The sequence below is a fragment of the Podarcis melisellensis genome (assembly GCF_964234715.1).
Source record: "Podarcis melisellensis genome assembly, chromosome: 3".
In the NCBI taxonomy this organism is placed as follows: domain Eukaryota; kingdom Metazoa; phylum Chordata; class Lepidosauria; order Squamata; family Lacertidae; genus Podarcis; species Podarcis melisellensis.
The window spans coordinates 62,831,411-62,859,001 of record NC_138530.1 but is presented as its reverse complement, the minus strand read 5'-3'; the positions used below and the strand labels follow the sequence as shown (position 1 = coordinate 62,859,001).

The following is a 27,591-nucleotide window of genomic DNA, read 5'->3' as shown; positions in this document are numbered from 1 at the left end:
TTCTTTTGTAAAACAGAAACTGCACATTTAATCCAAAAAAGTTTCAGAAAGATTAAGTCAGAAAGATAACAACAGAAGCAAGGCTCCAACCTCCAGTAACCCAGTTATTAGATTTGAACTGTGCAGAGAGTCAGTCAGTGGGCAGAGATTTCCACTAGTTTATGGAAAGAAATCCTTGGGACTGTGTGTGTGTGTGTGTGTGTGTGTGTGTGATCTCAGAAATGAGAAATGTTTCACTTAGTCCAGAGATACAGGTTAATATTAACAGTCATTGAAAGTGATTGATGAATGAATTGTTGCAGTAAATTAACCTGGCCCTATAAAGTTGGGGGTTAAGCTGACCTATCAAACAGCGTGTTTGACAATTTGAATCCTGCTCACAAGCCCCTCTATGATGCCTCTAAAGGGTTCAGCTGAATGACCTTGCAAGACAACTCTGTGTGTGTGTGAAAGCCTGGTCTACTTGATCAACAGATCCACACCTGGAGGTAAAGAGAAGAGTAGTAAGCACCATATAAGAAGTTGCCTATACCTTGATCGAGTATTGGCAAGTTACATTGCCGCGATGAATTCAAATTGTACTACACAAGCTGAGGGGGAAGCACTCGTGGATTAAAAATGCATCTTGTGACAAAGCAGAAGTGATAAAGATGGGCACATCATTTACTGAACAGCTTCACAATGAGACATGACTGGAAACTCTACTACGTAATTTAGCACATCATGATTTTGTTGCTCCCCAGATGATGAGGCCAAGGATAGTTGCTCCTGCAACAAGCACAAGAATGAGGATACACAATTTCTTGCGGGACTTGCGCTGTGGAGAAGCAAAAGAGGAGATTGTCAGTGTAGAAATTCCTGTACTGAAAGGTTCAAAGTGTTCCATCGTCAGATGATCTACCATCCAGTTCTCACCAGTGGCATGGAAAATTGTGTTTAAACCTTTCAGACTTCAGGTGGGGATACCCATGGTTTGAAGAACCCAAAACTGAGTCAGTTCACATGTTTCGTTGAGAGACAGAGTGCAAGTTGAGAACTTGCAAGTTAGAGGTCTCTGGCGATTTTGAGCTAGCAACCATGCAATCCTAACTGTGTCTACTCAGAAATAAGTCCTACAGAATTCAATGCAATTTACTGTTAGGCAAATTGGCTTAGAATTGCAGCCTTAGTCACTGTTTAGATTTACTGAAAAGACTAAGTTATAGGCACTCAATAGTTTGCTTTTAAAAACTGAAATACCCCAACTCATAAGGAAACTTATTAAAATTTGTGGTACTTAAATCTCTCAACAACTTTTTAGATTACACATGACTTATTCTGCTCATAAAAAGAATAATCTTACTACTGGGGGATCAGAACTAAGTAGGTTTTATGAATGTAACATTCATAACTGTGCTAAAGTTAGTTTTTATAAATACTATACATGTGATGGGACAGTCTGTCCAATAAATGTGAGAGCACACCTCTTAAAAGTCACTTGCTTTCCATTTCAGTGCAGTGTATTAAATAGGTTCATGGTCATTACAGTTAACAAATGTTTTCTATCTGTGCCTCAGGGTTGTCCCCAGGTCAGCAGTCCTGGGCTTCCCCTTCCTTAAGGGCTTTTGCATGGCTGAAATGTATCCTTGAACTGGGATCATAGTTTTTGCTTGCCTGGAGAGAGGATGGTTTTGTGTGTGTAGAGATCTCTTGACCTTCTTATGATTGCAACACACGACTCTTACTCTACAAAGGTAAAAGTCGCATTTGTTGCTCTACCCACTTTGGTCTCTGCTCTCAGCCACTTTCTGCTTCTGCTGCATCCCCTGAACTTTGACCGTGATGGAATGCAGCCCTCAGCCTGAGAAATGTTTCCCAATACTGTACTACATTATCAGGCTTGCCAATTGAGACTGCTTTTAGATTGGGCCTTATCCACGGAGGCCCAAGTGGCACCTGTGGATCAAACTGCATCTCCCCAACTTAGCTATCCATGAAAAGTTGCAGCAAAGTGCTTGCTACAGTTATCCATCTGCTGGTCATGGCATGGTTTAATGTACATGGAGCTGCCTTCGAAGGCTTTCTGCCTGTCCAAAAGGAGTTGGCAAGGCTTCTGGTGTGTGAGTGTAATTCAAAGTGATGTTTTTGATTTAAAACCCAAGATGGCCAGGCCTCAAAGCATCTGAAGGACCACCTTCTCATATAATTCCCTTGTCATATCTGCATTGGAAGTCCTTCTCTGGATCCCTCCACTTTTTTGAGATAAGGCAGCTGCTGATTGAATTGTTGCTGGCATCCACCTGTCTTTGAAGACGATGGAGCAATGTGCCTTGGAGGTTGAAAGATGGGTGCTTTTCTGTTTCAGCACCACACATCTGCAACCCATCCTGTGGGACCAAGAGGTCTGCTTGTTGCCTTCTAGGTCAGCATTCAGGAACCGTACAGAGATATTCCTGTCCATGCATGATTTTGAGCAGTGTGTATTTGTGCTTTAACTCATCCTGCCTCCCTTATTACAAATGGAATGTTTAGTATGTGTGTGTTTTTTAATACGATTGTAAACTGCTCTGATTTTTTTGTTGGAAAAGCAGAGCATTAAAAACGATCATTAAAAATATGGCCTAGAGGAGAGTGAGTCACCTGTACCTCACATTGCTAGCCTCTTAGTAAGTCTGAGAATTAAGCTTCGATTTTTTAATCAAAGGATGGAAAATTCCCAACATAATCTAGCTGCGTCTGTTCATATTTACCTGGTAGTCTGCTGCTCTGGACAACTGCTGATTTGCTTGTTGGACATGGACTTCAGCTGTTTCTACATTGGCTTCTATGCTGTCTTTGAGGAGAAAAATAAACCACAGAGGCTTTAATCTGAAGGCAGAGTGAAATTCTCAGTAACAGATAGAGATTGCTCTGGAACCTTACATCTTTAGTCCTGTTACTTGACTATGACACAGGAAAGAGGGGGCAATCCTAAGCACACTTATTTGCAAGAACATTCAGCTGAAACAAACCAGGAAAAAACTGCAGGTAACAAAGGACGCGGGGCGGATGGTGGCTCATTCAGCGTAACACATACAGCCTCCCAACAATACCAACCCATTGACATCGCACCCCTGCAACTTGGGTGTCTGGCTAGCCTGAGAAGAGTTATGGTGATCCAACTGGCTGATTCACATACCAGTCAGATGCACAGGCAGTTCTGGTGGGAGGCTGCTACATGTGTGGGCAGCAAGGGGCAGCCCCTGCAGTCCTTTGACCTGCCTTGCACTTTCTTCCAACATGGGAGTGCGGAATTACCTGAGCCTCCACCTGAGATCATTACAATGTGCATTATTTGCCCCTGCTGGCAGCAGTCAAAGATGAGGCATTGGCAGGGACATACATATTGTACTGATACTGGGACATGAGACAAGTTGAACTACACATTACAGTGGGTAACTTTAAGTAGTGGAAGGGTGGGGCTCAATGCAGAATCATCATTTTTAATGGCAGCCCTCTACTGTCCTCCCCCTTTTCTTTTCTTTTTAAAGGTGTGATTCCACTCCTACCAAATGTGGTTAGGATTTTTCAACTCAACTAATAGGCTTCGGTTACACATGCAGAGAAGGAAAACGTAAGCTATTTCCCCAAGGTATGATCATAACTGGGACGCGGGTGGCGCTGTGGGTAAAAGCCTCAGCACCTAGGGCTTGCCGATCGAAAGGTCGGCGGTTCGAATCCCTGCGGCGGGGTGCGCTCCCGTTGCTCATTTCCAGCGCCTGCCAACCTAGCAGTTCGAAAGCACCTCCGGGTGCAAGTAGATAAATAGGGACCGCTTACTGGCGGGAAGGTAAACGGCGTTCCGTGTGCTGTGCTGGCTCGCCAGATGCAGCTTTGTCACGCTGGCCATGTGACCCGGAAGTGTCTCCGGACAGCGCTGGCCCTTGGCCTCTTATGTGAGATGGGCGCACAACCCTAGAGTCTGTCAAGACTGGCCCGTACGGGCAGGGGTACCTTTATCTTTTATGATCATAACCAACTTGTGGAAACAGACTGTATCCTGGACAAAAATGACTGCCACCATGGTGGCAGTGCTCACCCACTCTATATGCAGGCACAGTTTTTCTTTTTTTAAAAAAAATCTGTTTAAAAGTCAATCCTTCCTGAACTTAATCTATAGGTCTATAAAATGTATACTTAAAACATAGATTTTTCTTATGCATAATGCCTTTTCTGTCAACTCTTCATTCTGAACATGCTCTGAATTTAATCCTAGGGGGGCACAGCTCCTTTGAAATCCGAAAAGCTGTCAAGAACCATGTAAGTTGTAATACAAGAAACCAAGCTGAAGTACACTTTTCCCACAACAAAACAGAACAGCCCCTTAAGCACATTTCATATTGTATCTCTTTTAGCCTGAAATATAAGGCAGCTACACGTCAGTTAATAAAATCCAGAAGGCGCATGGGCATATTCAGATTCTCCACAAGCCAAATTTTGCCTAACCAGATGATTGGGAAACAGCTAACTCTAGCTTTTATCAAATTAGCGGGAGATTTCTAGATGCTAACTGAATCCAGCTACTGTGCCCAAATGTTATGCTTACCTATCACATCTCCTTGTTCATGAATCATCATCCCCAGATCTTTAAATATTTCATTAATATCCAAAATGTCTGCCTGTAAACACAGAAGATGTTCATGTTTATACATCTCCAACAGCCCTTAGCACAACTGCAGGAATTCACTCCCAGCAACGTGTAGAAAAAAATGGAAAAAGTGGCAGGACAAATGGTTGGGGGAAAGAGATGGTTGGACTAGGAAACCACAAAACAGCAAGCAGCACACACAAATCCTTTAACATTCACCATGCTACTTTTAACATATCTGGAAAACAAATTGGATGTCATGCATTTGCATATGGAATGTTTTAGCTAATTAATTAGGGTATAACCATGATCAATTACAGTCCAGATAGCTTTGTGTTAACGAGGCACCCAAGTGTGCAATCCATGTCTTTTTAAAGGTACAATCTAGTCTCCCTGTTTTAGCTAGACAAATCAGAGGTGTAATTCCTCCAATGAAATCAATAGGATCAAGTGGGCCTGGACTGTGCCATTTAGCAAAAAAATTCGTTATCTTTACTTAGACACTGTTTCACTCCATTTATGGTTTAGGAATTAAAATTCTGAAATATAGATGTACTTTGGTGAGCATGGTTCACTAGGTAGTGCAGGCTAAGACCCCTTTCTTTGGTTTTAGAAACTGACATTCAATCAATCACATGGAAACACAAGACTTAAGGGCAACAAATACTGGGGTAGGGAGAACCGATACCACAAGAGAAGTTTTTAAAAATACACTGTCAAGTCAAGGAAAGAAAATTCCGCTCTTGATCTCAGTGCATTTCTAAACTTTGCCCTCTGCTCACCTCAAGCTGCCTGATGGCAGACTCTCTCTCCTCAATAAGACGAAGGTCATCTTCTGTGATTTCTTCTTCTAGTACTTGGGTCTGAGGCTGGCTATAAGTTAAAGCACACAGGATATCCAAGCAGATTATTAATTAATATACTTTACACAGGAATGTTGATTGCTAGCTGCCACTGGCAACCAGATTGTGGGACCTATTTGAATACCACACACAGTACCCACCGAGTGAAAGTCATTAATGGAAGCTCTTAAGAGAAAATACATATAAAAACTGTTAAGTTTTTCTAACAGAACAATGCAGGATTAAGATCACATCACACTTTGGCAATGAAAGTGCCACATTTATGACACCTCATAAAAAAAAAAAACTTCAACAGGTTTTATTGCCTACTTGTGAGTGATTTTAGAATTTATAGCAATATTATGTGTGCACACCGTTTTTTACCTAGTCTACTTAATTCAATAAATGAAACCATGTCAGGTTTTACAGCACTTCCTACCTGTCCCAGGACACAAGTGTTCCTTCTTTGTAGCTTTCCTCTGGGGCACCACCCTGCAAAGTTAAGAGATGGAAAAACAACTTATTCTGAGGCTTGGAATTACATCTGCTTCAATATGACACATCCACAAAAAAGAAGGTATAAGGAAAAAGGAAAAGTTGGATCAGCCCAATTTAATTTGTGTTATATCCTTAGCACTCCCTGAAGGGGGAAAAGTAATGCAATTGCAGGTGTAAGTTTCTACACTAGGGGAAAAAATGGCTTCCTTCTGTGAACTTCTTTAACTTAACTCATTTTAGGATCCAAGTCAATGTCTCCCCCCCCAAAAAAAAATCAGTAAAAACAGAAAAGAAGCAATACCACTTCGGTGTCATAACACTTCTTAGAACCACCTTAAGTTCTTGCTCACATTAGGTTGGTCTGGGCCCTGCTAGATCTGCATACCCACCATACCCAACAGTTATGGAATATTTAATGCAGAAAGTAGAGCAGCCATGATAGAATAAGATGGATGAACTTATATTCTCTTAGGCAGTGCTTTTTTTCTTTAAAAAATAATGTTTAGGGGTACTCTCATTTTCCCACTCATATTGAAATGCTGCCTCTCAATGAGGCCAAACTTATTTTCAGAAAATGTTTAGGGGTATGTGAACCCCTGCACCCCCCCCCCCCGCCCAGAAAAAAAGCCACTGATCTTAGGACTCAGCTAGACAGGTAAAGAAAAAGTGATTTATATGTGTTGTATGTGTGATCTAACATTGTGCCACCAGATGGCAACGTGAAGTCCCGTTTTTCTCTACCTGTTTTCCCTGTTTAAACTTACAAGGCTTTAAACTTAAACGCTTCTAGATCCAGCCTTGGGTGTCAATTCTTGCAAAAGCTTATTTCACCTTTATGCTAATTTCTACTGCCGTAGATGCTACTAGCTGAGACCTGTTTGCAATTATGTGGAGTATCACATGGTAATTCCTACTCACATAAATAGCACTCAGCTTCAGATCAACAAACATGAGAAACCACATCGTGTTCCCCAGGCAATTTCCCACAAAGCCACATGCTGACAAAATCAGGCATGCTGACAGGGTCTTCTGGGTCCTGCATGCTATTGTATTCAAACCCAACTTTGACCACATGAAAGCTTCTGGTGTTCCATTCCACCCCGACCAAAAAGCTCCACCCTTGCTTGCGGCCCTAGGAGATTATCTGGTGCTTTAATAATTACAATTTTAAAAGCCACAACTTTTTGTTGCAGGTGAAATTCGAGAGCTTGTCATTCATTTCACAAATGGAGCTTAGCAACTGACTGCATGTGAAACACACATTTCGCCATGCATCCTAATATGGTAGTATTAGAGTAGATAAATGATAAATTCTACCCTGATTCCTCCATTATTCTATGTAATTTGTTTATTTTTTAAAATTTATGTACCATGTGATTGTAAAGAAAACCCTCAAAGCGGTTTATAAAAGGTAAAACAGTATAACCAATAAAGATTTACAAACCTACTTTAAAACATGCAAAGGTTAAAACACTGAAACAGATTTTATACAGTGGTACCTAGGTTTTTGAACAGAATGTGTTCCGGGAGTCCGTTCGACTCCTGGAACCATTCGAAAACCCAAGTGTGGCTTCTGATTGGCTGCAGGAGCATCCTGCAGCCAATCAGAAGCTGTGGAGGCTGCACTGGACGTTTGGCTTCGAAAATTGTTCAAAAACCAGAACACTAACTTCCGGGTTTTGATCGTTCAGGAGCCGATTTGTTCAGGAGCAAAGGCGTTCGGCTTCCAAGGTACAACTGTAAATGGAAACATCACACATACATTGGTATATACTTACTGATACCCTAGAGCTGGCTCGCACTCTGGCTACAAATTCTCTCTCTTTCTCAGCAGCTTGTCTTTGGACCCTCTGGAAATTCGTCAGTGCTGTAGTGAACTCATTTACAAGTCGGTCCTTCTGTATTTTTCTCTGACGCTAAGGGGCAAAATGTAATATATATTACATACGGGATAAAATAAGATAAATTTATTGTACAGTTGTTATTTAACCAGACCGGAGTTGGTCATCTGTTTATTATTCAGTGCAGGAGTTTTCTACAAGCTGCTGAACAGAAGCAGCATATATGACTGCACATTTCATTAAGGCAGACATCAAGTAAGGTCAGGGGCGACATGGACAAAAGGATTCTACACATCGATGCATCCCCGCTCTCTTTTCAACTATACAGTGTGGTGAACACACATTTATCTAAGTTGTGGAGGAGCATTTTATTACTGCAAAGCTTCTGGCCAATGAATGGTGCTTTTTAGGACGCCAAAGCCTTGTATATCAAGGCTTTGGAATGGATCGCAGTGAAAGTCCAGCACTTGCACAGATAGGTGGACAAGTACAGCAATTTTAAGTTGCGCCATGCTGGAACAGGATCACATGTACACCCCTTCCCCTGAAAGGGACCCACAGTAAAGATCTGCAATTAATATGCATTAACGATAGTGTAAAGGGCTTCATCGCTAAGCAACAGTTCAAAATTGGCACCCCGTAGCTATCCCTAGTCCGTGCTGGGTTCTAGCTTCTGACAGAGAGGCAAGAATGCAAGAGAGGCAGTCATTTGAACCAAGGGTGCCCCACCTAAGCACTACTCTATGAGAGAAATTTTGTGCTGTGTGTCCCGTAGCATAAAAATGCCACCAGTATGACAGTGGTGAGATGACTGGCAAAATAATTTTCCCCGGAGTTAACATGATGACGCCTCAATTTTTAACATGATACAGAAGAAGCTGAAGGAGAACGCTGTATAATTGCACATATTTTGAGCAAGTAGGAACCTGCAGGTCTCTGGATATTGTTGGACTCCAATTCCCAACAGCCTCAGCCAGCATGGCCAACGTTCAGGGATAATGTCCGTTGTATTCCAACAATATCTGGAGGGCTACAGGTTCCCCACCAATGAAGCAGTGCTGGATTTCCTCCGCTTTTATTCCTTCCTCAAAGCCAGACACAGGCAGACCTGTAGTCATGTTGATGGAATAATGAGAAAATATTAAGCTATTTGTTAGAATGGCTGTAAGACAATTGCCCTGAAATGAATGTTAATTTCATTTCCCCATATAATACCATACAAGCACACTCACAGTTAAGACAAAAATGTCCAAGTTCTGCACATATTTAGACTGCTTAAACCCCACTAAAGTCAATAGGATTTAAGCAGCCTAACTGTGCACAGGATTGCAGTCAAAATGATTAAAATGATCATAATCCAAGTGCCTGTACCAAAGTAAATCCCATAATCCTAGTAGTTCAAAAAATACTTGGCCTCTTAATTATACTACAAACCAAGTTCCATGAATGTATTTTGCTTGATATGCCTCAGGAGTAAAATGTTTTCAAACACACATGGCAGAAATGAAAAGGGCAGTTTTAGGTTGTTGTTTTTTAAAAAATATAACACATTTTTATACCTGCTCGCTTATTGAAGGCAGAGATCCAAACTCCTTAATGTATTTGTCTGTCTCTTTGGCAAGTTGGTTTGTATACTGCTGCTTCTGCTGCCTAAAACAGAAAGTTATAGCTCAGTGACTGGATTACTCAACCAACATTTTTACTCCATTGCTGAATATCTTTAGAAATAAATCTTCAGGAAAGGCGCATTTATTATTTAATATTTGCAAAATAACTGCTGGTTCCACTTCTGTAGAAACCAAGAATGAAGAATTGAGAAGTAGTGGACCAAACTTTGCTTTAAATCTTTTTTTTTTAAAAAAATGAGTACTTAAATGATAAAGATTGCATTTGTCTGACAGGTTGATAGATGGGCCATGAAAAGTAGATTCGGTATTTTAAAATGTAAATAGTCAACATGGGAAGGGGAAAGAGAGAAAACATTTTAAATTATGACTAACACCATGTTCAGGAGGAGGCTTACATATTCTTTTTTGGAAAAGGATAAGAGTAAAAAAAATATCTCTCCACCCCCCACCCCCCCCCGGAATTATGATCACAAGTTAATTCTAAGGAAAAGAACATATTCTAATGTAGAAACATGATTTGAGTAGCAACATGATGTACTTGATCACTGTAAGCATTCCTTAATCGATTTACGATATCTTTATTGTCATTGTCCCTTACCGAACAATGAAATTGAAAAACTACATAAAACTACATAAAAACTACATAAAACTACATAAAAGCTACATAAAACATTAAAAAACCCTAAAAACTCTAAAACCCCATTTTAAAATACACTATACTACAAAGACCCCTTATGCTGTGTTTAGAACCAGAATTCAACAGAATCCAACAGCTCCTGAGTCTATTGAAGAAAAAGGCCATCTAGAGAACAGGTTGCAGTAAACTCTTCCTGTTTTAAAAAACACAAGGCACCCTGATCTACCAGTTAAATCTGGACAAAGCACTGGCAATCAGGCCCAAGTGGAAGTTGGTAGGCATTAGTTAGCGTGCCCAGTGATATTAACTGCAAAGCCAGCTCTTTTAGTGTCCATGTATATGCCCAACACCCCTCTTTCAGGAGATTCTATTATTATTTGCAGCAAATCTCTCACTAATGAGCAGGGGCACAAAAGATATTAACAACCAAGATCTGTAGAAACCACCAATAAAAACCTGTAGGCACAGGACTGTATACATCTATAATCATGTGGCTTCAGGCTAATCTAAATATTACATTTGATAATCTACATAACCTTCTGGTGCATGAGTGACACTTGCCAAGATCACACTGTAGAAGCAATGCATTCCTAATTTCTTTCTTTCTTTCTTTCTTTCTTTCTTTCTTTCTTTCTTTCTTTCGTAGTTATTTTGAAATACATTCCTTCTTTTGATTTCATACTATACTATACTATACTATACTATACTATACTATACTATACTATACTATACTATTACTATACTATACTATACTTTTGCATCACTTAACAAAACCTAACTTGCTGAAACTCTTGTCAAAAGCCTAAGAGTCATTTCCAAAATGCCGGAAGTAGCAAACATGAAAGTGGTTTGAACTTTCAAAAGAACCTCAGTAGGCTTTGTTGGCTCTGTACATTCTTGCTTCCAACACCATCTGGGTGCTTAATAGTGCCAACAATGCAACTTGGAGGATTAACAAGTCAACATACAGATAAGATGTTGGTTTATCCCCACACTCCTTTTCTGTTCTCAAATGTTTCAAAGACGCAGAGCACTTTGGTAAGACAGGAACACATATTGAGAGGCTATCTACAATGCAGTTAAATGAAGGTCATCTCATGAAGCGCTTACAGCTGTTGCCGCAATTCATGCGTGTCTTGTGGCGTTCCAAGTTGATTCAGTACTCTTTGTATTTCTGCAGCTGTTTGCAAAAAGAGGAAGAGGGTTTTTGTAAATGATACATTTCCACCACAATTTCATGCATCTCTAATTGACAATTCAGAAACATATACCAGTTGACAGAGCTGTGGTAGGTCAAATTCAGTGAAGTTTTCAAAAGCAAAGCTATACATACACATACACAAAAAAGATCATGTTACAGCTGAACTGCTGAAAACGAAAGCCTTTCAAATCATGTTTTTAAACTTAAAACATTTCAAGAGCTCCAATGCACCTTTTGTCGGTCCTATCTAGTCCAACATTCTCTTCCCACAACAAAATGCCTATGAGAAACCTAAAAGCAGGATATATGTGCAAGAGCACTCTCTCAGTGTGGGATTTCCAGCAACTCGTATTCAGAGGCATATTGCCTTCAATACTGGAGGTCATATAGGTAAAGTTAAAGGACCCCTGGACAGTTAAGTCCAGTCACTAAGACGACTAAGGGGTTGTGGTGCTCAGGCCGAGGGAGCCAGTGTTTGTCCGCAGATAGCTTTCCAGGTCATGTGGCCAGCATGGCTAAACCACTTCTGGCACAATGGAACACCATGATGGAAACCAGAGCACATGGAAACACCATTTACCTTCCCGCTGCTATTTATCTACTTGCATGTGGGGATTCAAACCACCAACCGTTTGATCAGCAAGCCCAACAGGCTCAGTGATTTAGACCAAAGTACCACCCACATCCCATTGGAGTTAATATATTGTCATCATGACTACAGTGGTATCTTGGGTCAAGTACTTAATTCATCCCGGAGGTCCGTTCTTAACCTGAAACTGTTCTTAACCTGAAGCACCACTTTAGCTAATGGGGCCTCCTGCTGCTGCCGCGCCGCCAGAGCACAATTTCTGTTCTCATTCTGAAGCAAAGTCAGGATGAGATGTCAGGATGTCATCAGTAAACATGGTTACCTCGCTGCTCACCCCGAATTTCAGATCATTTACCAATGAATTAAAAGCCCTGGCAACCAATATAAATCTTTGGAGGCAGCCCACTTCTTACATTTGCTTATTCCTACTCTCTGCTGTCTGTTCTTTAGCTAGTTACTGACTCATAAGGTTACTTCTCCTCTTAGCCTGTGATTTCTAAGCTTATCAATATTAACTAGTGACTACCTGATCATCCCCATCTACTTGCTTGTGGAGGCAAACAGCTCCAAGAGGCTACTGAGATAGAAGTTGCTACCGTTAATTCTTGTCCACCTATATGCTTGATAAAAGTTATCTTTGAAAGAATGCTTCAAATCAATTCACTCAGAGGGGAAGATAAGCTAGTGGGCCTGTAATATCCTGGGTGCCCTTTGGATTCCCCCTCCCCCAAACCCCCAAGTCTTTCCAGTCCTCTTCCTAAAACCCTGGAGAGTCATTGCCAGTCATATCAACAATATTACTAGATGGACAACTGGTCTGACTTTCAACAAAGAAACCCCTATGTTCCAAACATACAGGTGTCAGGGGTGGAGCCCATGGGTTGTGAGCCAAATGCTCATTCAGTATGTGGAACCAAAGTTGAGAACAGTACTATCTTACTACCCTCATTCAACCATACAGCATATGAACAGTTGAGCAGGATTTGAACCTAGGTTTCCCACGTCTCAGCCCTTATTAGTACAGCAAGTTGGAAGTCAGGCATTCCTATAGGGAACATACTCCTGAGGAAATCACACATTCAGTGGAACTCAGACCATGATACCCATTCATAAAATAGCTGACTTTCAGGAGCCATTTACTGTTCCACAAGGCCCAAGTGCAAAGCCCTTTGAGATGTGCAGAATGAATCCTAGTTGCAAAGAAATGTGGTTAGAATAGGGATACAGTTCACCTGCACATGTTATGAATAAATGCCACCTGCTGGCCATCTTGAACAGACATCCTAATTCACTAAAAGGAAAGTGTTTGTCGTTGTGGATCTTCTATATTGTAGGTGCCAAAGGCTTACGGGGAACCCCTTGCACACAGGATGTAGAGTGAGTGCCCTGCACACCACATAGAGCAGATGATCCTATCAACTCTTGCCTATGTAACCCCTTGCACATCTATGCTAGAGGCTCGCTACCATGTTAATGCAAAACACAAAGTTCATGGACTGAAGCGGAATACCAAGTCATTTTCATAATCAAATACTAGGTAAATCCAAAAGGAAGAGATTCCATCTGATCAGCCTGGATAGCTCAGTTGGTTAGAGTATGGTGCTGATAATGCCAAGGTTGGAGGTTCGATCACTGTTTGGGACAGCTGCATATTCCTGCATTGCAGGGGGTTGGACTAGATGATCCTCAGGGTCCCTTCCAACTCTAAAATTCTACAAATTTTTATAGCTACAATACTCTCTTTATTCATGTCCTAAATTGATCAAACAGCAACAACCTAACTTAAAAATTAGGGCAGACCAAGTTAATTAAGACTTTAGACAACTGAAGTTTAATTGGAAAGATAATTTTAAAGCCAATGAGCTGCCATGTTCTTACATCTTAACATTTTCTTTATGCTTGAATTTCGGCACCTAGGATTCTTGCATTATTTAGCTTAGAAACGTTACCCAATACTGCCCTCTGCAGGATGCATTGTGCAATAATGTTTTTCAGCGGTGCTCTATAAAGAGCAGGCTTTTATGACTACACACATGTGGCAGGGCTTACCAATGCACTTGTTTTGCATTTTCCTTTCGCCTGACCTCATTTCATTAAAAATAAATATATATGTTATCACAAACAAGTTCTGGACCTTCTCTTTCTCCTCAGCTAAACGTCAACAGCTTGCAAAAGTGGGGCTGTGCCTTCTAGTTTCAATTTGAAACCATAGACTTCTTCTAAACAGCAAGCACATGTTTTGTCTCTGACAGGGCCCAACTATGTCCCTGTTGATCTCAGCCATGAGAGCAGTCATCAACAGCCTCTCTCAGCATGTTCCTCCTCCATTACAAATGCTCTCTCTTCTTTCCTTCTGTATTTCCTCCTACCAGTTTAGCACAGAGTGCTGAAGCCAACTTGGGGCGTGGGGAGGCAAAAGTGCCCTCTAGACAAGCAGATATCCATCAGTTATCTGAGTTACTAACCCACATTTTTCCTCTCTAGCCCAGCTGCCCACATATATGTCTGTCAGTCAGCTAGGACATAGGAGATAGTTATCAAACCCTTCCTTGCACAGAGGCTTTTCCTGTTCTACCAGACGAATGGATTTTTATGTATTATTTTCTGGCTGAAAATGGTCCTACAATTCAGATTTTTTATTATTATTTTTACAATTTAATCGAGCTCCACAGAGAAGAATCTTCAGAGAACGGGTATCAGCTAGAGAAAGAATTGCCCTTTATTGCAGCATTCTTTGGGAGTGGGCTTCTTCTACAGGAAGGGCAAGACATAAATTCAATAAATAGATTCAGTATATAAATCAATTCAACTGTTGTTGGACTACAACTCCCAACATCCCCAGTCACCTTAGTAGCTAATAGTTAGGGATGATGGAAGTCACAATCCAACAACTTCTGGGGACCTGAGATTGAAGGACACTGCTCTATTGTACGATTCAACCTCCATTAGGTAGAATGGAAGTAGAAAAATGGTATACAGGAAGTTTTCGACTACAGTCAAATGTAGGTGCTTTACTATTCTTTCAAATCACTGCACAATAGTCACCTTAAAGAAGATAACCGCCCCAGTTTTGCAATCAACATAGCAGGTTCAAAGAAAAAGTGTTAGCCTTTACCTCATAATTTGGAGCGTTTATTATTTAAATTACAACCAGAAACTCCAGGGTTTAGCCTCATAGCACATCATGCAGCCTATTTGCAAAAGCTATGCAGTTCTAGTTCTGGTTAATGATACAAAATGCATTCAATAAGAACTGCATTATATGCCCAGAGCACAAGAACTTTGCATTCGCTACCTGAAAATAAAACTTGCATTATAAGGAACTCCTTACACCTCACATAGGCCTGACGTATCACCTGCACAAAGCAATTGTCCAATTAAAGAGAAACAAGTTACACCATTAGAACTTGTTTGTCTTGTTTAGTCATTAAGGCAAAACCTTCATGATAATCTAGTCTGGGTGCTAGAGCAGTGATTACATCATCCATGTGGGCTAATTTTTCTGACAGCAAATTCTTAGTACTAGTAATTTATTTTCTCCTCCCTTGACCCACACAGCATTCCAATGTGAATTTAGCTCCAACCAAAACGCTTCAGAAGTTAACAGATTAGGCTACCAAGGTTAAATAGATTGTGATGTTGACAGAGTTTAAGGAGCCTCCCACTTTCTAGCAGTCATTCATTCACCGTCTTTCAATTCAAGGACTTTGGCAATACCAGAGTCCTGAAGTGGAACAGGGGCAGGAAATCAGGAAGAAGCACTATTTGGCAATTCTGTCTCTAGATCAGCACAGGACCCTATGAACTGAGACAACCCCAAAGAGAAATTATTGAGAGAAGTACTCCCACTGCCAGCTTTGCAATTTCCATGCTTTCTACCAATTTTGGAGAGAAAGAAATGGATGACAAGCTCTTCGCTCCCTTTCATTTCCCCTCTGAAACCTCCTCCCATTTCAAGATTTTATTTTAGTATTAAGCATCTCAGTGTTTAAAACTTGGGGCACCCTCTAACTGGTTGTTTCAGTTCTTATTAATGAAGTAATATGCACATTTCATCAATCAAGCAGCTCCAAACAGCATCATGCTCCCACCCCAAGCTCTTTTAGCACTCAGTCCTCCTTTTCATCTTTACCAGTTCTACAGCATCTGTCCTGCCAGCCCAACCATAAGTGCACAGGAGTCTCTCTTTCCCATGTGGTTTCCCTTCCCTTTCAGAATTTTATCACACACAAGTGGGGAACCTCCCAAGGGGCTGGGCATTGCCACATAAAGCAAGATGAGTCAAACTGGTAGAAGAAGCTTGTATGTGCCAGAGAGAAAACAAATGTGGCAGCAGCCACCAGTCATTTAAGCAAAGTGGGAAACCTATTGCCCTCAAGCTAGCTTCATGTCTCTTCCCCAGCGGCACTCAGAAGGTGGCATGTCAGAATGAGAGCCAGGAAAAGAAAAGCGGGTGGTCCCACCCACCATAATACAACCCCCACCCCAGTAGCACATTACCCCCGAGAGAATATAGCCTTTCCCCATATAAACTGTCCTGAACTCTGTGTTCATCGCCTGAGGCCTTTCTTCATGTGCCTCCTCCATGTGAGATCCTGAGAATGGACGTTCTCTGTAGTGGCTCCCTGTTTGTGGAATGCCTTTCCCCTGAGAGGCTTGCCTGGTGTCTTCATTACAGAAGAGGCAAAAATGTTGCCCTTCAACCAGGCCTTGGGCTGATTAATATTCTACAGCCTTTTAAATGTGTCTGTGAGAAGGGCAGAGGGCCTTCTCGGTGGTGGCGCCTACCCTGTGGTATGCCCTCCCATCAAGGAAATAAACAACTATCTGACTTTTAGAAGACATCTGAAGGCAGCCCTGTTCGGGGAAGTTTTTAATGACTGTTGTTTTATTGTGTTTTTAATATTCTGTTGGGAGCTGCCCAGAGTGGCTGGGGAAACCCAGCCAGAGGGGCGGGGTATAAATAATAAATAATAAATTAGTAGTAGTAGTAGTATAAGGGGGGATATTGTTTTGCTGTTTTGTTTTCCTTACATTCATGTTTTTATCTGGCATTTTATTTTGTACACTGCCCTGAGATCTTATGATGAAGGGTGATATATAAATCAATCAATCAATCAAATAAATAATTAAGACCTTGACAAATATAATGGTTCCCCACCCCTGAGGGAAAGGTTTATGAGAAAGGGAAGCAGGCAATCCATACATTCAGAAACAGTCTGACACTGTTCTTTGGAATTAGATTTCTTACCATGACTTAGTGGCGAAGACTGAATGCTTCCCACATCAATAACACTCTGCCTATCCAAAATTAGCACGTGAGGGAGAAAGCCTCAGGCCTACCATTTTTCCCAGCATGCTAGCTTTCTATAGAAAGGATTTTCAGATTTTCCCAGCATGCTAGCTTTCTATCGAAAGGATTTTCAGAACATCTGAACGCATATAGAAGGGCTTTTACTAGTTACTGTTTCTGAAGGTGTGGCTCAACACACAGTTCTACAGAAGGCTGTGTGTTGTGACACACAAGGATTACGATGTTATGAATCTTTTACAGCAGTATGAGTAAATATAAGTGGCCCAGTACAAAGGATGCCTGATGAAAGTAAGGGAGGAGGAAGGAAGAGATAAGTCAGCAGATACAGCTCCTAATCATTTAAAGGAGAAGCAAGGGCATGGAAACCAGAAAGTGCCCTCTTCATCATGCTACATTGGAGCTTGCTGCACATATATTTAACAAGGTCACAACAATAATTACAGTATGGAATTTAATGAGGATTCAAGCCACCTGCTCACAGCTGAAGAATAATCAGTTAGTATGCATTGATAAGATCATCCCAAAGCTAAACTTGTTTAGCAAATAATAATAATAATAATAATAATAATAATAATAATAATAATAATAATAATAATAATAATAATACAATATGTACATGCAAATGGTGCGCCACTCATGATCTCTAGCACCATTCTCAAAGTGATGAATTCTCCTCCACATTCATCTGGCCCAGTGGACTTCAGTCCATGAAAATCTATGTGACAATAAGATGTATTTTAAGGTGCCACAGTACTCTCTTCCAATTTCTTCTTTTCTACAACAGTTTAATATGGCTCTCTTGGGAGAGGGGGGAATCTTACCAACATATTTATGCAAACAATAACAGTTTTTCTTCTAACATAGCCTTATGACCAAAGTACTCTCATAGCAGGCAATATCTACAGAGGATTTTTGAAGACCATTTGGGTACATTGTTTTTAGACACACCATTCAATTTTGTGCTGCCTTTTCCTAGTACTGGGCCATACTGAATTCAATCCTTCACCGCCCAGAACATGTACAACAGACTTCAGAAAAGATAGTTAAGGTGTGCAATTCATGACTAGGTCCTGAAACCTCACCAGAAACCAGATATTGAAGTATAGTTGCAGAACTGGTGAAGGTTTTGCTAACAAAGTCCAGAATTTTAAAAACTGACATAAAACTAATATTGGCACAAACCTTTGAGATGTTAAGGATCTCGTCAATAAAGGGCAATATACTGTGCCTATCTGCCAGTGGAACAGATGACTGCTTGTACTATGAGACTTTCTCTGTCTCCTCCACGCTGCCACCCCTCCACCCAAAATCTGCTCCGAAGTATTGGGTGGTCCTCTGGGCAGAGGCTAGGAGGAAGAGAGGGAGAAACAGAAGTCTGCTTGGAAAACACTGGATTTCACCCAAAGCTCCTAAACCTGTCATGACAAAAATAAAAGATATAGGGACAGGAACATTTGTAAATAGGAATAGCTTTAAGGAACTTACTGCATTGTGTGATTTTCTGGATATTTGAAGTGATGCGTTGTGCTAACTGGTTAGGGTCCCCAGCGATGCCTGAATTGTACGCCATGGCCGATTGGGACGATGCACACTAGGTCATAAACAAAAGATTCACCAATAATGCCACCTGAAAATATAAGGAGAATATCTTTTTTTAAGAAGTTACACATAATAGGGAAATGCATCATAAAAACTCAAATGTTCAAGTAAAACTTTAATCACCCTTTTTAATCACCCTTCCTATGGTAACTCCCATTTCCTTTGAATGATCTGCAGAGCAAGTTAGATTTTGAAAGGCTAGGAAGGAAATCCAAAAGTGCAGTAAAGAAGAGGTTTATAGCGCAATTAAGACATCTGGCTAACTCTGTTTATAACTACACTGTAGGCAAGTAATGCTGATACATAAGGAGAAGTAGAGAAAAAAAGAGGCGACTTTGGAAGGATGTCAACACAGAGAATGCCAGTTTCCACATCCAGACAAACTTGCTTGCAGCTTATACGAATCAAGACAGACACTCTATAGACTATTGTGTTAATTCCCTACAAGTGGATAAAATTATCAACTTGAGCTGGGGAAGTTTGGCCATGAAGTTTGCTGGATAATTATGAGCAGTAACCATCCTTCACTGATCTCATGGGATTGTTGTGAAAATAATAAAAGTGGGAAGCATATTCTGTCCTTTAAACTCCATGAAGGAAAAAAGAGAGTAAAAATAGGGGCTGTGAATCAGCTGTGTGTGGAGGAGGAATAATGGGCATCTTCTCACACTCCTGGGTTGAAATGTGATTTCAATAAACACTCACCCATAAGCCAGATCCCCCATCCCCAAATCACTTGCCACATGGCATTATAGTTCTTTCCCCCATATAATTCTAGACAGGGCTTTTTTTCAGCCAGAACTTACTGGAACTGGGTTCTAGCACCTCTTTGGTGAGTGCTAGCACCTCTTTTGTGCATTCTGGCACCTCTTTAGCATTTCAGCATGATGGCATGGCAGCATTAAAGAGGCTGCGGACAGTGGTGGCATAAGAATAGAAGCTTTTTCAGGGGAGATGTCCCCTAAAAAAAAGCTTAACAAGTTCTGGCACCTTTTTTCTAGACAAAAAAGCCCTGTATCTATGACCAAGGGCTTTGAGAGGAGTGAGGTTGCCTTCAAAGCCCTGAAGAGCAATGGATTACTTTTTGTTAAAGCACAACAATGAAGGTGACAATGCCTTTCATTTTATGAGCAGCCTCAGACATTACAGAAAGAGCCAGCGTAAGCAGTGAGAGGAGCCCCATGGACCATCTATTTCACTACACTACCACCTCCATCTTGTAATAGGAGCTGTGCAGAGATGCACACAAGCTCTAGATGCAGGAACAGCTTGAGAGGGAATAGCCTGAAGACACAGGTCAGGGATGGGGAATTGTGGCCCTCCAGATATTGCAGGGCTAAAACTTATGTGAAGCTAAGCAGATGACAGTGCAAGCTGTTTGGATTGTAGACCATGTTCATAGAATCATTTGGATGGTTTTCCAAGTCCCTTGGAGGAACAGCAGGACATTCATTTTGGAGGTGAGCTATTATTTTTTTAATGTTATTGGAATATTGCAAGATCTTATAACATATTATAAGGGGATTTAATTTCATAGTACATTTTGAGATGTTTTCATTAACTTGTTTAACTACTTGTTATATTTTGTAACTTAGTGAATTATGTAACTTTTTCACAATTCTATGATTCTGTGTCATGAGAGAATAGGCAGCATACAAATAAATGCAGATGATAACAATAAGACTGAACTTCCTCTGCTCACGTTTTCCCATTGTTACACTAGGAATTCTCACAAAGCCTCCTGAGTCCTGGCCAACATTTAAATGTTCTCTCAACATAAAGATATCCTAGTGTTTTAACATACACTGTTATTTTGAAATAGCTTTTTGCTACGTTGTATGAAAGTATATAAAAGACAGTTACTTCGAAACTACTCTCTGCTACTTGCATGAAATAGCAGTTACTTTCTCATATAAACAGCTCCACGATAAGGACACAGTTAACTGCCAAACCAGCTTCTTACGCACAGAACTGCTTTGCACGTAATGGTAAGCCAAACCATGGCTTAGCATGAATGTGCACAAGTGAAGGTTTTCACAGAGAAGATCATGGATGCTGCACTCCTGAACTGGTCCTCCTGATGGTATGAGTTAAACCACGGTTTGGCTTAGTGCGATGTCTGAACCTGAACTTATGGTTTGTCTCCTGCAGAAACCATGAATGTCTATGATTTGGACAACACACTCAGCCAAACCACTGCTTAGCTCACGGGGGTGCAGCAGCAGTAGGACTGGAGGGGCAAAGTGGCCCACATGGTCATGCAAAGATTGCCGTGTTGCATTCTGGTACTGATACACAGGCACAAAAACATGTACTCCCTGTTAGCTGTAAAGGGCGTGAGAGTACATCAAATCACAAATCTCTTTAAAATACATGGAAGTACAATGGTACCTCAGAAGTAAAACTGAATCCATTCCGGAAGTCTGTTCGACTTCCCAAACATTCAGAAACCAAGGCGCAGCTTCCGATTGGTTGCAGGAAGCTCTGCAGCCAATTGGAAGCCACAGAAGCCGCACTGGATGCTCGGGTTCCAAAGAACGTTCACAAACCAGAACACTCACTTCCAGCTTTCTGGCGTTTGGGAGGCAAAATGTTTGACTCGGAAAGTGTTTGTGAACCAAGATACGACTATAGTAGGTCAGAAATGGTGCTATTTCTGTAGATACACAGGAATCTGCCTTACAAAAAATCAAAATGTTAGTTCATCTAACTCAAGTCTACACTGAGGGTCTTCCAGGGTTTCAAACTAGGCTTTTATGTGGAGATGCTAGGGACTTAATTTGGGATCTTCTGCATGAAAGGTATGCACTCTCCCATGCACTGAGGAGAAAGTCTGTATTTGTAGACATCTATGGGCCTTCGCTTCTGCGAGAGCTGAGAGTGCAGGGTTCAAGCTCCTGTAGAGGTTTGTGCACATAAGCTTCAGTGCTCAAACATGAGAGCAATGTACTACATGATCCCGGGGCAAGCAGGATAGCTTCAGTACCTCTCCACACTGCTTGTAATGTGTGAAGGGGCCACTGAATTATAGGGCATGGAAGTGTGATCATCTGCTCTAGGGTAGAAGATCTATACATGAAAACCCACCCTGGCTGAGATCATAAACAACTTTACTGAGAACACGTCTGTCAGCCACCTTGTATAGGCCACAATCATTTTGCCCAGCGGTTCCATTCCCACTCCTTGTGCGTGCCCTATCCTGCCCCGTTCCAGCCTGCCCCCATTCTGCCTTCTTCCGGATCCAGAAGGACCCACACATCAGCAATCACACATCCACTGGACATGCCTATAAATGGTCTCCACCAGTAATTCATAAACCACTTTGAGGACTTGTTGCTGAAAAGCAGGTACAAATACGTAATGATAATGAAGAGCAAGCTTGGGAAGAATTCCAAGAAGATTGAGAGACAAACAGGAATAGTCTGGAATCATCAAGCCAGGTACAGAGAACAGAGGTGGGTTGTGGTCTTTCAAATTTCAGCACCTCCCTGTGTGAGGCCAAAATTCAGCGCCTTCCATTCTCCTCAGTTCACTACATCATAGTTGCAACGCCCGGTGGCACCCCCTAGACTTGGTGTCCAGTGTAGTAGAACTGGTTGCACTGCCCTAAATCCATCTCTGTGGGAAGGCAGCCCAGTCCAGCAGGATGTAGAGCTCAATTCTATTTTTAACTCCTCTTTCAGTTCCTTTTACTGCAACATCACCTCTCACACACACCTGGTGGTACTTCCTCTTCAATTTGACTTTAAGGTGCCTGAAGTGTCCCACAGTCTTGCACTAAGATTTATGGTTACTAGCACGACTGGGTGGTGCACCTAATTAACCCGTGGAAAGAAACTTGCTGGAGTATATCTATGCAGGCATGGGAGATTTAAGATACTCTGTTGCCCAACTTTTGAGATTGTTTTGCAAAAGTAGTAGCGATTAGCAACCCTAAACACTAGGGTGGAGCATCCTAAAGAAACACACTCGGAATAGAGGGTAGGGACAGTTATTCCTCTACAACAGGGGACAGCAAACTTTTTTAGGAGGGGGCCGGTTCACCACCCCTCAGACCTTGTGGTGGGCCGGACTGCACACACGCACACATGGCGGCGGGGGGGGGGTTTCTCTCTCTCCTTCAGCCCCTCCCCCTGCTTTCCTACCTCTTCTGCCACTCTGCTTGCGGTTGGGAGCCAGCAGTGGTGGCGGCGCTTCTCCTTTCTGGGCCAGCTTTCCTGGACGCCAGGCGTGCCAAGCTCCAGCTGAAGCCCCGCAACGCTGCCATCACAGCGCGGCCATGGATGGAGAGGCCAGCGCACGGGCGGCAAGGCTTCGGATTGTCTGGCTGCTCAAAGCCCAGCTCCCTTCCTCTGCAGGGCAGGAGAAGCCAGGAGGAGGGAGGGGGAAGGGAAGTGGCCCCACCACAGGGTGTAGGGGGGGGATGGCACACCCAAAAATGGCACAGCCCAAACGATCACGCCAATTTCAGGACCATCTGCGGGCCAGATCCAGAGGACAATTGGGCCTGATCCAACCTGCGGGCCTTAGTTTGCCGACCCATGCTCTACAAGGTCATAGTGGTTAATGCCCCTCTTACTGGGAACCTCATGGTCAGAGCACAACATCCCAGGATTCTCTGCACTCGTAAGGTACCATCAATGGTAAGATACACACCACACTGGATTCAAAGTGTAATTGATAGGACTTTCAAAGATGACTTCCAAGGAGCCACAGAATTTAAAAGCAATTAAATAGTTGTAGTACTAGATTTAGGCTCTTTCATATAACTTCAGTCTAAGAAAAATAATAGATTCGTAAACTCAGCCACCTAAAAAGCTTTCTCAGAGATGTTCACACCATCAGTTCAATAAGCCCAGTTTTATTTTAGAACAATGCAGCGTACTGGACAGATCCTGGGATGTTTTATAGATATATGCAATCCAAGTTTTAAGATCATTCACAAGATATCTTGGAAGACATAAGAGTTTTACAGGGGCAATTTTCATCCTTCTTTTGTCCTTCTTTAAGAAAAAGAAGTGTCCTTAACTGAATTATAACATTTGTTGTTTCAGACCCTACTGAAGATATAGACTCGCGGTCAGCAATACCTCATCTGTTTTACATTCTTGAGATAGCAAGGACAGCTCAGTCAGTAGAGCATGAGACTTAATCTCAGGGTCGTGGGTCGACCCCTACGTTGGGTGAAATATTCCTGCATTCCAGGGGGTTGGACTCAGTGGTCCTCCTGGTCCCCTCCGACTGATTCTGTGAGCTTACTTGCTAAGTAGTTAAGAACACAAGAAGAGCCTGCTGGATCAGGCCAATGGCCCATCTAGTCCAGCATCATGCTCTCACACTGGCTGGCCAGGTGTCTCTGGGAAACCCGCAAGCAGAATTCAAGCACAATGACACTCTCCCTTCCTGTGGTTTCCAACAACTGGTATTCAGAAACGCTGCCGCCACAAACTGTGGAGGCAGAACACAGCCATCATGGCTAAGAGCCATCGATAGCCCCCTCCCCCGTGAATTTATCAAATCCTCTTTTAAAGCCATCTATGTTGGTGGCCAAGGGAACGTGGGTGGCGCTGTGGGTTAAACCACAGAGCCTAGTACTTGCCGATCAGAAGGTCGGCGGTTTGAATCCCCGTGACGGGGTGAGCTCCCGTTGCTCGGTCCCTGCTCCTGCCAACCTAGCAGTTCGAAAGCATGTCAAAGTGCAAGTAGATAAATAGGTACCGCTCTGGCGGGAAGGTAAACAGCGTTTCCATGCACTGCTCTAGTTCGCCAGAAGCGGCTTAGTCATGCTGGCCACATGACCCGGAAGCTGTACGCCGGCTCCCTCAGCCAATAAAGCGAGAGGAGTGCCGCAACCCCAGAGTCGGCCACAACTGGACCTAATGGTCAGGGGTCCCTTTACCTTTATGTTGGTGGCCATCACTGACCACTGATAGGAGAGAGTTCCATAGTTTGACTATGTACAGAATGAATAAGTATTTTCTTTTATCTGTCCTGAATCTTCCAACATTTGGCTTCATAGTTCCCAAATGAGATTTAGTTTCAATCCATAAACGATTTAAAAACCACCCTGTATTATTTATTAGGAAGGGAGACTGCATTGACAGTGGCAGTTTGATGCATACCAGTTTTTCAAGCAACTTGCCACTACCCCACATTCTTGCAAGCATTCAAAAGCTGCAAGAACTCACGCCACAGCTTCAAAAACTTCTCACCACATCTTCATAAAATGAGGAAGCCTACGGAGGAAATTCTCCACCCCAGTGTATTTTGTCTCATTAAAACAAAAGAGCTTCAGGATGCTGCAAGTTTGAACAGAGGAACAAGAGGAGAAGGGACTGGCTAACTTTCTCCCATCCATCCTTTCCTCACTAAAACCCGCCCCACTCTGCCACTTGTCTCCTACAGCAGAGGGGCGGGGGGAGAGATGTACAGCTGGTATTGCATTCAATAGGCATGCTTAACCACAAGAATGGTATTTTCATTTAGCCCTTCAGCCCTTTCATCTCTCCACCCGGTACTGCATCTTCCAGTGACATGCAGCAGCGACTGCTGCCCACTGGCGAGGGGTAAGGCAGAAGGCAGAGACAGAAAGCCAGAAAAAAGCAGGAGTAACTGCCTGGGCAGAGTACACAATATATATTTAAAGCACACGCCTTCTTCCAAAGAATCATGGGGACTGCCGTTTAAGGGTGCTGGGACTTGTAGCTCCATATAGGAAAACTACAGTTCCAAAGGATTCTTTAAGGGAAGCCACGGGCGTTAAATGTATTGTGCGTATACAGCCCTGAACTACATTCCTCCAGATCGCAAGAGGCTGCTGCCAGTCCAGATAGAGAAGCATTAAGAGCTGCTGTTTAAAGCCTATGTGGCTTCCTTAGCAGGTCTACGCCGGGAAATGTGTCGCCGCGGGAGCTGCCACGCATTACGCGGCCTCGGGTATCCGCAACATGCCCATCCACTCATCGGTGCACGCCTAATACTATCTCTCCGAAGGCCCCGATTGAAAGAAACCCTGTGATTCCTTATCGCTATCACATGATGGGCTCCTCCAGCCAGAGGAGGGAGGAGGACGAGCAGCTCTAGGGAGCCAGAAAAGAACGCTGGTTTCTCTTCCCCATCAGCGCCTGGGGCGCGCGCACACGCAGAGCGAGCTCATTCACACGCACACGCGTGTGTCACACACACACGTATCTCAGAGGGGGGAGCAGCCCTTCCTCTTCCCCCGCCCACATAATGACTTCCCGAAAGCAGAGGAAATCAGTTCCGGAAAAACAAGGCGAGCGGCTCCACCGGGTTGGCGGAGACTCCCGAGAAGCCGCGGAGGCAGGCAGGCAGGCAGGCAGACGGCCGGGATAAGGAAGGCCGTCGTGCGGAGAGAGCCGTCCTCCGAGGCGGGGAAGGCTGAGCCGCGGGGCGGGGAAGGCCAGGGGCTATAGGAATGCGGAACTGCCAGCCAGCCAGCCCTCCGCTCGCTCGCTCCACGCTGAAGCCTCCTGCCCGCCCGAGTTCGACAGGGCGCCCCTTCCCGTCCGAGCTAAGGGGAGGGCGGCTGCTCTGCGACAGGGCGGCGCCCACCTGAGCCCCGCCACGCACGCCGAGCGGCTGCAGCGAGCGAGCGAGGAAGAGACGCCCTTCGACGCGCGCGCCCCCAGCCCGGGACTCCCGGCGCTCCTTACCCGCCTCTTGTGTGGCCTGTCGGCGCGTCCCCGCGGGGCGAAGAGGGCAGCCGGTCTTGCCCCGCTCCCGGACTTGGTCGCCCTGCCCGCTCAGCTGACCCGCGGGAGGCGGCCCCGCCCCGGGAGCCCCGCCCCGTTGCTGCAGCAGACGGAGCGGCTCCCGGGAAGGGGCGGGGCGAGGCCCACAGGCTCCGCCCCCTTTCGCATTATGAAATGTGCAGCCTCAGTTTTCTGTGTGGAACATCTAGGTGTGTTTTTTTTGTTGTTGTTGTTTTTAAATTAACACCCAGCAAGTATATGGAGATGCTGATGTTTAGCTCCGTGTCTTCTTGTAATTTACGTCTTGGAAAAGACTTCTCTTTTTGCCCTGGCCCCGTAAGATGTGCTGGAATCCCCTGGGGTTTTGTTTTATTTGCTTTTACATGTTTTTATACTGCTGTCTGATCGGTTTCGGGCTGCATTTTTGTTTCGATTGTGTGTTTTTCTGTGTTGCACACAACACAGAGATTTTTTTAAAATAGAAGTTTACAAATGCTTTTAAATAAGTAAATTGATCCGTCTGCTCGTTCGCTTTTGCATCAGCCTGCATCTAAGCATGTGAAACAGCAACTGTCACTAAATTCCCTGGCAGAAAGACCTCCTTGGGGAGGGGGTGCCCAGAATTTCTACTATACACCTTGACTTCCTGTGCTGTGGCCCCTTTAATATGAAATTTTTACCATTAGAAAGGAGGGATGCTCTTGACAACCCATTCTTTCAGATGCATTCATACAATAGAAAATAAATTACCCAAAGCTTTTCAGAATTATTTTTTTAATTATTGTCCACTGCTCATCTTGTATGATTAAACTGCCACTTTAACTGTACTATTTTTAGTGTATATTTGATATTCTACATTTGATTTTCTGTATGTAGTTTCCTGTGTGGAATTTTGTAGTGTAAGCTCCCTGGGTCAGGGGCCTGCTCTCTGGTACTCTGTGAAGTGCCATGCATACACTGTGGAGCTGAATATATACTATAATAAATATTCAACAAGTAGCAGCATGTGCACTGATGATGCACACTGAGTTCAGTGCCAAGTATTACATATAATAAGAAGGTAAGGGTGTTGTCATCCTGCAGTTTGCTTGACCACCACATGTGGTGATTCAAGCGACAGC

At 43.1% G+C, this 27,591-nt stretch overlaps 1 protein-coding gene across 2 annotated transcripts; it reads right to left on the bottom strand.

The window, feature by feature from the left end:
- STX7 (syntaxin 7) lies at positions 1–26,577 on the bottom strand. 2 transcript variants are annotated; one of them, XM_081907223.1, is made up of 10 exons: positions 26,432–26,577; positions 18,642–18,783; positions 11,163–11,232; positions 9,347–9,437; positions 7,725–7,862; positions 5,888–5,940; positions 5,389–5,479; positions 4,565–4,637; positions 2,730–2,812; positions 1–817 (listed from the first exon to the last, which is right to left on the bottom strand). In XM_081907223.1, exons 2-10 carry the CDS (start codon positions 18,724–18,726, stop codon positions 722–724), a joined length of 780 nt encoding a protein of 259 aa, XP_081763349.1. In that variant the 5' UTR covers positions 18,727–18,783; positions 26,432–26,577; the 3' UTR covers positions 1–721. The 2 variants fall into 2 exon arrangements, with proteins under 2 accessions (XP_081763349.1, XP_081763350.1); XM_081907224.1 differs by having other exon boundaries at positions 26,436–26,554.
- Between the last annotated feature and the right edge of the window lie 1,014 nt (positions 26,578–27,591).

What these genes read in the sequence shown, in the direction of transcription:
- STX7 (XM_081907223.1), bottom strand. Translation starts at nt 18,726, where the DNA reads ATGGCGTACAATTCAGGCATCGCTGGGGACCCTAACCAGTTAGCACAA. An exon ending in CCAGAAAATCACACAATGCA is followed by an intron (nt 11,233 to 18,641) that starts GTAAGTTCCTTA and finishes TTTTGCAAACAG; the next exon opens with CTGCAGAAATACAAAGAGTA. An exon ending in TGAACAAGGAGATGTGATAG is followed by an intron (nt 2,813 to 4,564) that starts GTAAGCATAACA and finishes TTCTCCTCAAAG; the next exon opens with ACAGCATAGAAGCCAATGTA.